Raw genomic sequence first — 14,187 nt, forward strand, 5'->3', positions numbered from 1 at the left:
AATCTTGCATTGATATCAGCAATCTGTGAATGAATACTTTTTTAGAACCTATTTAAAACTAAGGTAAAATTAATTTTAGGGTTTTGTTTGATTTACAGTTTGAGGATCGTAATGATTTCCTTACATTTTGTGCTTCGAGGTCTGTGGATTCCATCTTGGCTTTATAGTGCAATGTGATGTACTGGGTTATGGATTAGCATTTGTCTTGCATTGGCATTAAACAAAATACTCTGGGAGAGAAAGTTTGACTTTCATCTCGTGCCTATCAAAGACTGCACGTTGACCTTAAGCAAAGATTGGTTAGCCTTCTGGATGCCAGGAAAATACCAGCAGTTCGAGGGCAATAAAAAAAATCATTAGGTGTTTTTTCCCCTCTGTTAACCCACATATTTTCAGATAGTCCATGTGGTTCTCATTCTTTCAGTTCTTTGTCAGTTACAAAGTCCCTTTGAGAATTGTATCCTGATATGGGACACTAAGCAAGCAGGTCCCTTCTGTGACCCTTTCTGATGAAAAAAATCCCCTTGGTTAGCAGCTGGCATTTAAGAATAACACTTCCCTTTGCCAGGGATTTCAGTGCTCACTTCTAAAAGCATGCATTTCAAGTGAAAGCAGTTGTGCCCTATATGCTTTTTAGGGAAAGATGTTGAGTTGACCAGAAAAAAAAAAGATTAATGTAATGTTTCGGGGCCTGTCTTGTTTGCATTGTCTACATCCGTTGTTATGAAAAGCACTTTAGTTTTTCTTTGATTGAAACGTTGTCATATTGTTTTGCAGTGTCTTTTTTCCAATTTTATAAATCGGTATTAAAAGTTTAGACAGCATGGAAAGACACTTTTGCCTTCAGGACGGAAAAGGTTAATTCTGAGATAATGGCAAGCTATCTGAAATGCTCATCTGTCCAAAACAGGGCGAGTAATACTTTGCTGTTGTATTCTCAGAAACCAATTCATTTTTGTATTAAAACCTGATGACTGCAAACCTCAGTAACAGACCCCCTGGAGGCATGGAATGGGATTCTTGGTAGGGCTTCTGCTGACTGCTCAATCCCTAGTATATTGTGTTTTCTATTTCAATTTTTCTGTCCATTAAAGTACTAGAAAACTTGAAAATACCTCATTTCAAATGTACCCTGCATTTTTTACCAGTGCCTTATAGGAAATTATATTTGAACCATCCGGAAGCATCCGGAAACCAAGTACAATTATGGGATAAATCTATAAAAACCTGAAATGCAGTTCTATGTTCCTGTGATTAAAATGAATCTAATATGATGGTGGTATTTCTACTGCAGTGATGTAAGTTATGTTTACTTAATGTGGAGACAGATGAAACCTAGAATGTTCTGTGGTAAAAATGTGAGTTAGTGCTAATGTGACTCTTAGCTGCCTAAAATGACTTTGAGTGGAAATTGTTACAAAGCAATGTGGCAGTTTACTGTAGCATACTTATTGAATCTTTCAGAAGAAAGGGATTTTCACACTCCTCTGGGTACCTAACAGAGTGGAAGCAGAAAATGTGTCTTCCCTAAAGCTTTCAGGGTAAACTGCAGTGAATGGGAGACTTTTTCTAATGTTTTTTTCTAAATTTCTAAATTGCGAGTCCAAATCTATGGAAGAAGTGGAAGTTTGTGCCTAATTATTTGAGTAATAAAATCTGAAGTTCAGACATCTGTGAAGATGAAGCAACCAAGCACCTAAGCTGAGGCTTGATACCAAGTATTATTTTCAGAACACTGAACGCTGAGACGAGAGTACCTGAGATTCGTACTTGCTGAATGATGAAGAGAAATTACGTTCACCATTAGGCCACTAGAGAGCAGCATGTAGTGTGATATTAGTGGCTCATTAGCACACAGCACCCGTACCCACTGTGCTAATGGGGTTGGCTTTGTTGTTGTTTCCTACATAAAGGGTAATTATTTTAACTGCAATCCAAATGTTTGTAGTTATGAGTTTAACTGTTTGTTAGTGATAATTGAATATTTTCTTTGCTGTGCGCTCATGTTCTCTAATGTGTCATCCTTCCACCTGTTATTTTTTTAAACTCAGTGATCCTGTACATTGTATATGCATTGCACAATACAGCATAAGCAGTTAGGCTTCAAGTAATAGGCAGGCATTTTTGGAAAGATGTCTGTCTTTTAAAGGAAAATATTTCTGCATTAGTCTGCCATTTTTGCCTGTGTTGTTTCTAGGTTATAGACAATCTTTGCATTTCACACTTTACTCATGACTTTGATGTGCATTTGATGAATAGCTCGTCAGCTAAACTTGGGGTTTCCAGTATCGTTAAAGTCAGATACATTGAGATAGATACAGTATTACATATATATATAATATGTAAGATATTACATATATAGTATGTAAGATATTACATATATACATTAGTCTTTTGTGTTCCTCAAAACTATAATGTTAATAAAATAAATGCCCATAGATAAGATAATTAGGAAGATATCTGCATTCGTAGTGGATTGTACAGTATACCTGTCAAAGCTTTAAAATTCTTTATAAAAAAGAACTCGCAGTTACCCATTCAGAATGCAAATTATGGATTTACTACATTCCTTTTTATGATACCAGTTAGTCTCAGTTAGTGGTTATTTTATGCAGACTCATTAAGATGACAGTATTATCAAAGTGGATTTTTATATGCAGGAGCATAACTAGTTTTATATCCACATTTCGGATTTTGCAGTTTGCTGAATGTGGGGGTTATAAACATGCTCTACATTAGCATGTTTATCTGTGCATGAATATGAAATATGGCAAACAAATGGGCAAGGCTTTGAACTCCTGACACAATGCAGGCTAGATGGTTGATTGCCTTTTTTGAAGCTAAGCATTAAATGAGCAAATAGCTGGAAGAGGTGTATTTTTTCATGCATCAATATAAACTTTCTATATAATTATATATTATATATAGGTATCTTTTTCTGATTCATAAAAACTACCTGCAAGCAGTTGGTGATTACAAAGAGTTTGAGTTGGATGCAGTTTGTCATTTTAAAAATGTTGTATTTGGTATTGACTTTCCAATAACATTTGTACTTTTTTTTAAAATGCCAGCTTTCTTGAGAGACATGACATTAGCCTTACATTTTCTTAAATGTCAATATATTTTCTTGGTTAGTTTTGTGCTTAGCATTTTTACAATGATTGGACTGGAGTTCTCTCCTGGTCAGTGTTGCATTAAAAATTCATGAAGAACATGCGTTTATTGGCTGTCCCTTGCAGTCGAGAGCGATTGTCCTCTAATAACCCAATGGTGATAAATATGGGGTTTGGGAATTGGACTTCTCTGGGAAGCTGAGCAGGCATTCTTCAGATTACTGTACTCACTTTTTTTAGTGTCCTTAATGCATTGTTTTCCACAAATGTGTTCTTTTTTGATAGGATTTCTTCAGTATTTTGATGCAGATTTTCCATGGACATGTGAACATCTTGACTTCTGGCCCCGGTGTGAGTGTGTGCATGTTTGTGTCTGTGTGTGCCCTGAGATGGACAGGTGTCCCATCCGGGGTGTATCTTGCCTTGTGCCTGCTGCTTGTCAGGATAGGCTCTGGCTCCCCCTTGACCCTTTATGGAAAAAATGGGTTGATCTGGACCTTTTTGCGATTGTGGGCATGGACAGTGGCACCATGTTTTGTGTCTGTTTTTCTGGTAATGTGGAGTGTTGGTGTTGGTGCTGATGAGCACGTGGTCATTGGTCAGGCAAAGAATGCTGCCAGAATTGACCTTTCTAACTCCATTCTTGCTGGTAGTTGCGACTGGCATTGAATTCTCCAAGTGGAATAAGTTTGTCCTCCTTCGGGATTCCACAGAAAATCTCACTTGGTTGATCTGGGTATAGAAATCTTCTTTGGGTTTTGTTGTGTGAATCCATAATAGGGGCTTAAGTAAAAATCATATAATGATTTATTTTATTATATTATATTATAAAGGTTCCCTACTAATCTGGAACAAATATGTTACATGTCTGCAGTTCTTTGCCGCAGATTGTCTGGGTAATTGTTGTCTGAATGGCCCGTGAGGTTCTTGATATTTCAGGCTTGACGAGGCTAACTATGTATGTTTAGAACATCTTTTCTAGTCTCTTCCATAAAGGAGGGAACAGAATGTTCAGTTGTAGTTACAGCTGCCAAAATGCACTTCTGCTTCAACCCAAGTGCCTGACGATGCGAAAACTGAAAACACAGAATCTCTTGGTAAATCTAGTGGTTATGATTCCTTAGATTACCACTGTATTTACAATGTGGTGCTTACATTGAGATTAATTTGATATCTACAGAACTACATCTACTGTGCATTAAGAATCTGAGTAACCCCTAGTATAAGTTAAACCTAGTCACTGGGAATGAGTGCTTATTATACATTTTGTAGTCTGTGTCTTTCACATGGCTTATTTATTCTTTCACTTAGTTTATTATTTATCTGACTCTTACGTATAATCACACAGATTATCTAATCAATAATACAATAAATAATATATTAATTACAATTGATCACGTTAACAACAGATAACTCCTTCATACACCTTTACATTCATCACTGTTCTCTTTTCCCTCACAGGAACCCTTGGTGTTGTCACTGAAGTCACGATGAAGATCAGGCCAGTCCCAGAGTATCAGAAATATGGATCGGTTGTCTTTCCCAATTTTGAACAGGGAGTGGCTTGCTTGAGAGAGGTCGCAAAACAGGTAAGATCCTTCGTAGTTGACTGTGCTGTTGTTTGGTTAGATTGATGTAGTTAGCCCTTAGCCCCTGGTATACTGTAAGTTTGAAAACAACCTGCAGCCAGGACTCTGAAAGAAATATAATATCTTATTGAGAATCTGATCTCAGCCAGGCAGTTCGTAGAGGAAGAGTTGAGTTTTAAATCATGACTAAAGAGAACCAGATCAGGCCTCTGGATTGCTTTAACTTTATAGCCTTTACATTAATATGAATACATAGCACCATTGATAGCTGTTCTTCAGATTTTGTTAGTGACATTTACACCCACAGAGGATATCATATGTATTCCACAGAGCTTTGTAATATTTTCTGTCCAATGGAATCCCCTTGTTTCTGTGGGATCACCTTCAGTTGAGGTTGTAATGAGGGAAAATGGGACCGTTGGACCGGTCTGAAGAGGTCTCGGTAGGATGGAGACTGAGGCCTTGATTTGGAAAGGAAAGGTGATGGAAAGCTGTCTTGTGCCAGTCAAACCAACCCACGCACTGCCAGCTAGTGTGAGAGACACTTGGTGGGGGCATTCCTAATAATGTGACCCAAATAGAAAACTTTCTTCCTTAACCTTTGACTATTTATGTCCACACCATTATAGAAGTAAGCTCTCTAAATTTACTTCTAACGGATACTAAAAAGTGTTTAGTGAGCAGAATCAGTAGCAGATCTCTGTGTAAAATATATTGTTTCACATATTTGTCCTTTCAAGGTACAGTGGTTGCTTTTCCCTGACAGCTTCATGGTATTTTCCTTATGTGCTTAGCACCTACAAATGTGATGGGTAAAGGAGAAGAAGAAATGTTGCTTAGTCAGAATTGTGAACTGCGGCACACTATGGTGCCACTGGATCAAAAAACTGAACAAGATCTGAGTCCTGTGTAGAACTGTTAAATTTGTCTCTTTATTTTATAAAATAAAGTGTGGGAGAGGTTTTTTCCTAGAATTAACCAAGTAACCAGTTGGATTTAATGTGTTACCACAATGCCGCCAAAGCAAAAGTCTTTAGTGTTCATGCTTTTTGTGCTAATGTTACAGTATGTGAGAAAACTGTGCAGCAGAGATTGTAGATGCGGAAAGTACTACCACAGATCAATGCATTTCTAACTGGCAGTTTTCACAGTGTAATAGAATTGGCAGCTCGCTTACCGTGCTGTAATTGGTAGAAATTTTCAGAGCTGTTCGAAAGTTCAAACAGTTCTCACTTAAAACTGCTGTGCTAACTGGTGCAGCACTATCACTGATGAAACCATTATTGACAATTAGGTTGTTGAAATTTGTGTGGTCTTGGACAGTCAAGCCTCTGTGGAATTGAGTCATTACTCCAAGAAAAATGAATTAAGTTGTAGCCTCACTTGTTCTTGCCAGTGTACAATTAAGTTATTGATCATGTTGCTAGGCTTTATTGGGATGATCCTCTGTGGAATAGTCCCAAACACATGAGGAGCACTCTTGGGAGGGTTTTAGTTTTTTTCTTATTTGCCCCAAGCATAATTTATTTCCTGAACTTAAGGGTCTTCAGTATCCAATACAAGCTCAAAGGTATTATTCTTTGGTAGCCATTTAGAATCGCATTGATCCACCTCTAATAAATCACTAGCAAAACAGTTTTAAGTGAAAAATATCTAATCTTTAATGTACTTAATGCATGCAAGCAAGCATTCTATCATTGTGTTAATATGGCACACAATTAATAGCTAGATCATTCAAAATTATTGCTGAAAATGCTTTTTATCTGCCACTAATGAAGTAGTGATGGTGTTGTGTTGGTAATCTGCATGTTTTCCCAGCCCCCAAAAAACAGAATTATCAGTGCAAAAATACATCTAGGAAACTTCAGAATTGAAATGGACTTTTTAAATGGTGTAATGTATTTGAATTAATGATGTTATGATATCCTGTATTTGAATTCCACAGAGATGTGCACCTGCATCCATTCGACTAATGGACAACTCACAGTTTCAGTTTGGTGAGTTTTGTTTTGCCTTTATGTTGTTTTATAATTAAAACTTATATTTAAACAATACCACAACCAAAAAGAACTCACATTTCTCAACTTTCGTGTCCAACCGTAATTTGAAAACTTAAAGCCAGTTTTCAGTAGATGTTGCACGCAATTGTTAGTCCCTTAGCAATTCTTTAAAGTGCAACATTGATACTATCCATACCTAAGCATTCAGTTGCATTGAGAAGCATGTCACAGCATGTTCAATGTACTTTTCTGGCTTTTCATTAAAGCAAGGCTGCATTGAGAGGTGACCACAATAAAAATGTAAGCAATCTCAGTGGAGACCAGCAGCAATACAAAAGTCTGAAAGAATGAAAAAAATGAAACCGATTTCATCACCAAATAAATATTTTTTTTTTATTCCTGTGGATTGGATTTCTAGCTTCCTGACTGGTTTTTATGGCTTAATTTCAGACTTAGAAGTTGTACTTTTCTTGGAGTTGCAGACTAATGTTACAGTGCAAAATGTGAAAGAATACAGTATGACATTGATGTGGGCCTGATCATTTTGAGGCAATGAGATGGCAGCTTGTAGGCAAGTCTGCAAACAACTTACAGAGTGGTACCTTGTGCTTTAGCACATTACACATTGTGACAAGATTTTTCTTTCTATTTCTGAACTTGGGTTCTCAATCTACAGAATCAGGGGGGGGCAGATATCCCTGTTTGCATTCTTTCACAATTTAAAAAATACCTTTCCGTAAATTCTTGTTCTGTACACCTGTGTTTATAAAAAGTGCATACAGTGAGGTTAGAACACAAGATGGCTATATACAATATGTGTATGTGTGTACCTTGAGGTGAAAATGTGGAGTTAGTCGTATTACTCTGCTGCTTGCAATGAATGTGAAAGTTAGGAAACAAATAGCAGAATGAGATTTTCTGGCACTTAATCATTGCATGGTGGACCCACAAGACTTCCACTGTGGAATTCCTCATTAGGACTGAAAATTGCTATGTGGCAGGGACAGTATTTAATATCCTCCTAAGAAACCTTTGTCACCATGCTAGTGACAGGTTTTTTCCTTTTTATCCTCTGCTGGCACATTACAGCACTTCATATGAGTCAGAAGGGTCTATATTGGATTATTTGATTGTGAATTTATTCCGTAGTCTTTTTTTTCTTTGGGAAACACAGTACTGTTTAATTTGAAAAATGATAGAATACCATTAACGTGGTAAAAAAATAATCATAAAAGGTTTGCGTTTGTGAACGGTTGTATTTAATGTTGAACTGCTCTTGCTAAGATTCAGACTTCATTACGAAATCATTTTTTTCCTCAAGGCTAATCCGTCATCGCCAGTGAGTTATTGTACTACCCCTGCCTCTCTCCTTCCCATCTTACAGAGGCTGTGACCTTTGTTTCTGCTTGTCAAACACAGCACTTCAGTGTTTTTCTGTTTGGTACAAGCCCGTCTTCTAGTGTTGTTTAATCAGTTGTGCACAGTAAATGTAAAAAGTAGGAAAAATCTGTTGTCAACCATGGCTTTTATGTCATTATCATGGGATAAAGAATGGAAGGAGTAAAATTTATCTTTAACCTAACTGTGGCAGGTGTTTTTCAGGTGTTCTTGTTGCATTCCTTTTTTTTGTGGCTAAACTGGGGAAATAAAATCTTTGTTTTGGGTGAGAATTGTGACTCTCAATACATAATTGATGTAATATTAAAGAAATAAATTAACACGTACTAAAACCTTGTCATGGTTTTGTTGTCAGGTCTTCTGTAAACAGCTTGTCGCTGGATAACTTAAGAAACTGAGAGGGTTTCGAATCTGTCTGACTTTGAAATGCGTACACACACCTGGTACTGTTGTTTGGAAGACATCCAGTCACCTGCATTACAGTACATCAGTTGACCTCCTGTATTTTGGTATTCATGGGGTTGTGCTTGACATGCATTTTATTATTAATCAAACAAGGAAGAAAATCAAAAAAGGTTTTGCAATAGTTGCATTGATATTCTGTCCTCTTACTTAAATTATATTTTATTATCATTTTTATGATCTTACATTTTAACACATATATTTAAGATATAAGGATGACTAAAGTTACCTTTATAGCAATTCGTTTTCTGTTTTATTACAGTTTTGTATCATTTTTTTATGTTTTCAGTGAAAATATTGGCCTTTTGCCCAAAGCAGTCAACCTTAGAAAGCGTGTAGTTCCCATGGGACCTCATTACTTTCAATATATTTCAAGATTTCTACAGTGTTTGCACTTCTTAGCATTAAGCAGGAAAGATGTAATGTCTCCAGGGTTTTTGCTAACAACTAAAATATGGAGCCATATTATAACTCCCAGTTAATGCTTTGTCTTGATTCCTTAATTATCCTTTCCCTCTTAACTGGTTTATCAGGTATTTGGCTGCTCTAACTTTTTGTGAGACAAGTATGATGTGAGGCATCTGAATCTCTAAACTGAATGCAACTATTGATATATTGATGAACTCGAGATGTAAATTTAGGGTAAAATGTTATTCATCGATAACAAGACTACAAACCAGTTGCAAGAGATGCTCCTAATTGTAAAGCTTGAAAACGAATCACTTCTTTTCCTTTAAAATCCTAGCCCTTAATTCAGTACACATAGAGCTTATTAGTGATTTTATTTCTACCTTGTAATGCTCTTTATTTTTTCTTTTGCTAAAATGTCTCTATACAAAAAGCTTTAGGATTGTGTATGTAATACGTTTGTGGTTATACCTCTGACCGGGGGACAGTTAACAGTTTGAATATTTGTATGGTGATGTATGAAATATTAAATGGCCTTTCGCTTTTCACCCTATGTTTGGCCTTAAAAAGAAGCCATTGCCAATAAGTGATTTGAATGTGGTTCAATATTAAATGGCTGAAATGAGAGCAAGCAGTTTAGTGTTACGTTAAATTTTAAAAATGTTTTTTTGATTAATTCCATCCTTGTTAGTTTTTGAAGTGGCTAACAACTATATGCACACCTTACCAAGTTTTGCCAATAGTTCATATTTTACATGTTAATGGCTGTATACTCATATTAATCCAGATTGACATTTTTAGCAGAACTTTAAAACTGATCATTTTATTTTATGTGTGTATGAAGAAAGAATTATCATTCTTTAAACAAGCTTTGAATTCGGCTTTTGTTCAAAACAAAATTATCTGTACTTGCACATAATTTTATAACTTGGCTTGATGCTGTAGAAACTACAAAACAAATTCGGCCTGATTAAAATGTCCTTAATCTCCACAGTGCTGGTGATGACTTTTTCATTTTGATTGATAAGTTACATCTGGCTCCTGTTGTTTGAGGTCCTGCACAGAAATTGTCTCAATAAGAATGATGAAAATACTAATGAAGATACTGCCATGGCATTTAAACATTTTTCAGTATTCTAAAGATTTAGTGTTACTGTGTGTGTAGCTTCTAAGTTGTAATATTGTCCAGCAGAAACTGTTGATTCTTGTTCTTCAAAACCAAATAAGTCTTTTCCCATTGCTGTCCTGGGAAATGAGAGAGCAGAAGTTATTCAACAATTTAAAAAATGTTTCATTTGATAGAAATCTGTAGCCTAATAAGTGTTTTGTTCCTAGAATGGAAAAAAAAGGTTAATGTTATTTTCTATTCCTTATTGAGATAATTTACTTTTCTTCTCCTCTTCCTTTCTAATGTAGGACATGCTCTGAAACCCCAAGTATCTTCGATTTTTACTTCTTTCTTGGATGGTCTGAAAAAATTCTATATCACAAAGGTCAGTCTCTTCTTTCCATGCAAATACCACATATGGCCGCTGTCACTTTGAAATTCCAAGTACAAAGCATTCTTGAAGAACAAACAATCTAAAAAAACCAGACCAAACCTTATTTGCTTTATTTATATCCTCTTTCCCAGTTCAAAGGATTTGACCCAAACCAGTTGTGTGTGGCTACTCTGTTGTTTGAAGGTGATCGGGAAATGGTTCTTCAGCATGAGAAACAGGTCTATGACATTGCAGCAAAGTTTGGGTGAGTGTCATTTGTCTTTCTCTCCTTCATCATTCATAAGATCATATGTGATTAATTTACTGAAGTGTTTGCTAAAGGGCAGTAAAAGGAATGTGATCATCAAGTGGTATTTTTTTATTCAAATACTTGTCATTAAATACACCCACATGCAGTGTCCATTATTTTCTACCACTTTTTAACAGTTTTTTTATTATTTCTGATAATTAAGTACACAATAGACCTGCCAGTCAAATAAAAATCTTATATTTTTGAAGTGTCCCCAAACTTTGGTTTTTCCACAATCGCTTTTTTAAATTTAGGAAATTCTTCAGATTATTAACTTTTTCCCCAAAAAACTCGGTGTGAGTCAACTGGAGTGATGGTTTAATTGGCTTTAGATTGGCTTGAAGAAATGGGTTGAATCAGAGCACTTTTTGCTGAACAATGTCTCACAGCCTTCCAGCTGTGTGTACTGAGAAGGAAACTGGGTATAAACAAAAGTTTGACAAATTACTTGTAGTCCTCCCCTTGTCATCAGTGGTTTTGTACTGTTAGAGAGAAACAGAAAATGTCTCACTTTGTGAACGTGTTGAGTAATGGAGGGGTGTTTTTTTCTGCCCGTTCTGATTGATTACGAGGCAGATCGATAGAAACCCTGGTGGAAATTATTTATCTGTCAGAGATAACGAAAGCCTCCCCCCCACCCCTTCCACCCTTCTCAAAAGGAATTATTAATGGCAATTATTTTCTGTTAAAAAATAGTCATAATTTTGTTTTCAAATCCATTCACATTCATTGGTACAATATGGCTCCCATCCTGTTCTAGTTTTATTTTGGTTTCAAACGACTAGTTTTCTCTTCTCCAAACATATTTCGCACTGTTTGTTCAATGTAGTGTGCTTGCCCCCAAATAATTCTTTAAAATTTGCAGTCATGCAAATCAAAGTAAATATCACAGGACAGAATAATGTTACGCTCCATGAGGAAAAGGCGCACTATTTCACCCTTCTTTAATTGATCGTGAGATTTGACATTGCTGTGAAATGTATGGAGAACCTGAACCCTTTTTTTGTGAGGCTGAAATCTGACAAGAGTGTCCCTGGGCATTGTGAGATTTGGAAAGACCTTTAATTATGGTGATGTTTATCTATTACACTTTCTCCTTTGCACTCTTGTACTTCCCTTGATTTTTATCACCATCCGAGAATGTGAAATTGGATAGATTTACATGCAGTCATATATTTGGTTTGGTGACATGGTGCAGCTGGAACTTATCAAAGGAGACCATAGCCAGAACATGGGCAGTCTCAAACAGTGCACTTAATGTTTGAAGGAACCCTTAGGCGTATTCGACTGTTATGTGTTTTGAACCCCAAGTTATACTGAATAGTAACCATTTTATTTCATAGCTGGGCTTCAAACCTTAACTTAACTAAGATTTTTTAAAAATGGTTGAGAACACTAGTAAAAGCATAGAAAAGTCCTAATTTGTATAAACACCAAACAGCTTTTCTGCTTGTGGCCATTGGTTTTATTTGCCCTTTTTTGGTGGTTATTGTGGTTAGACCTGATTTTTTATTTCTGAATTTAAGATTGCTGCTACATTTGCTTCTTTTAACTGCCATGTATTCAAGTCCACATTTCTAAATAATGCTGACTTATTGGAGCTCATTAAATACACTGCTTTTTTTCCCTACACTTAATATAAGATAATAGATGATAACTATTACATTGTTTTATGCTGGTGTGGGGGTGAGTCACCAAATTGTAAATATTAAGTATAAGTATAATATTATATAAGTATAACCTTTGTAATTTTGGTATTTGACAGAAACACATGGGTGTTTCATAATTGTCACAGTCCGTTCCAGCTCTTAAGGGATGAAAGTGAATTTGCAAAGAGTCCTTTGTAGCTTGTTTTTTTGTTGCTAAATCTAAATTTGATTATTCACTGCTGCTATTGAACACAAACCAGTGATTTATAGGCACTGGCATCTATGAATTTATTGAAGGGTTTTCCATTGATCTTTTTTGTTATTGACTGTCAAGGTTTAACAGGAAGACAGCTGTGTTATCAGAGGGCAGAGAGAATGAAAAGAGTGTTAAATATTAACTGTGTTATCCAATTTCAGAGGCCTGGCAGCTGGAGAGGACAATGGGCAAAGGGGTTACATGCTGACATTTGTCATTGCTTACCTTCGGGTAAGTCGCCCTGCCTTCTAAATTTCATCACTGCTTTAAAGCCTGTCAGACTCTTGAGAAAAAGGCTCTTGAGTCTTCAAAGCTCCACATTTCTTCAGAGCTGAAAGAAACACTGTGCATCAGTGGCAGAATAGCACAGCCACAGAGACGTTTTCTCTCAAGGAGTGCAGAGGCCTAAAAGAATCTGGTTTGAAAGAATAGCCTTAATCCATGATTGGGAGGCTGTTGACAGCTTATCTCAAATTTATAAATCTGTGCAGTTTCCACCGGGTCTCAAATCACATTTCAGTTTGGGAAAACTGCTTCTGCTCACAGTGACTGGCTACTAAATATTTTACTTGTCAGGACACAAAGAATCAGTTGTTAGCCATATACACACTTTTACTAATAATAAACTGAAGCTCCTGTTTTTGGAAAACTATTTCAGTTAAGCATTAAACTAATAAACTTTATCACTGAAATATTGAACATGCGAAGGTCAACCTTTTAACTGACAGTTACAATAGTTTATGTGTTAGCGTAACTGAAAGCGAAGGTAAAAATATAGCATGTTGGTGTTGCCTGTGATTGACTTAAGTCTTACCAGGAATTTATTGAGTGTGCTATAAAGTGGATAACATGGGTTTAGTAAATATCTGTCTTTGAATACCTCTCAAGTCATTAAGTGTGTAAGATATTTGGTTACATACAGTACTGAACTTTATTTCTCATAATAAACATTGAGGGAGCCATGATTTGTTGTAGGTAATTCATCATGTTATCTTTCAAGCATTATGTAACAATTTGTTTTTACTTTTAATGTACAAATGTTTAATCACGTTTTTTGCAACATTGTACTAGATATCGGACTTAAGGTTTTGTGGTATGATACTCGTGGTTGCTTTCCCAGGCTCATACACAATTAACATTATTTTTGTGTAGGATTTGGGAATGGACTATTATGTGATTGGTGAATCATTTGAGACATCTGTACCCTGGGACAGGTAAATAGTTTCCCTTTCTTTTAAAGTTTTTCAATGTGTGAAAAAAATCTGTACCACCAAATTGGGTAGGTTTTATTTTTTCTCACATTTTTATGTAAATTGGCATTGGGAGACAAGCCAACAATGTGCACTATGGCCTTTCCTTGTTACACTCTACAGTTCTCACAGTTTTATAGCTTAATATAAACTGTGAATATCTTGGCTACATTAGACATGGGGGAAAAATGTCAGAAATGTCAAAAATCATGTTTTGGATGTTTTAATCATGCCCTGTATTGAAGAACACCCAATTTGGCAAATGTTTTTT

General features: G+C 36.0%; 1 protein-coding gene across 1 annotated transcript in view; it reads left to right on the forward strand.

Moving 5' to 3' along the window:
- Window positions 1-14,187, forward strand: part of agps (alkylglycerone phosphate synthase) — a 55,085-nt gene that overhangs the window by 28,446 nt on the left and 12,452 nt on the right. The window contains exons 11-16 of the mRNA XM_006636488.3: window positions 4,575-4,702; window positions 6,648-6,699; window positions 10,387-10,463; window positions 10,604-10,716; window positions 12,828-12,897; window positions 13,819-13,880. Of these exons, the coding sequence (XP_006636551.1) occupies window positions 4,575-4,702; window positions 6,648-6,699; window positions 10,387-10,463; window positions 10,604-10,716; window positions 12,828-12,897; window positions 13,819-13,880 (502 nt within the window). The remainder of the gene's footprint in view (window positions 1-4,574; window positions 4,703-6,647; window positions 6,700-10,386; window positions 10,464-10,603; window positions 10,717-12,827; window positions 12,898-13,818; window positions 13,881-14,187) is intronic.

Source organism: Lepisosteus oculatus, chromosome 12 (assembly GCF_040954835.1).
Source record: "Lepisosteus oculatus isolate fLepOcu1 chromosome 12, fLepOcu1.hap2, whole genome shotgun sequence".
In the NCBI taxonomy this organism is placed as follows: domain Eukaryota; kingdom Metazoa; phylum Chordata; class Actinopteri; order Semionotiformes; family Lepisosteidae; genus Lepisosteus; species Lepisosteus oculatus.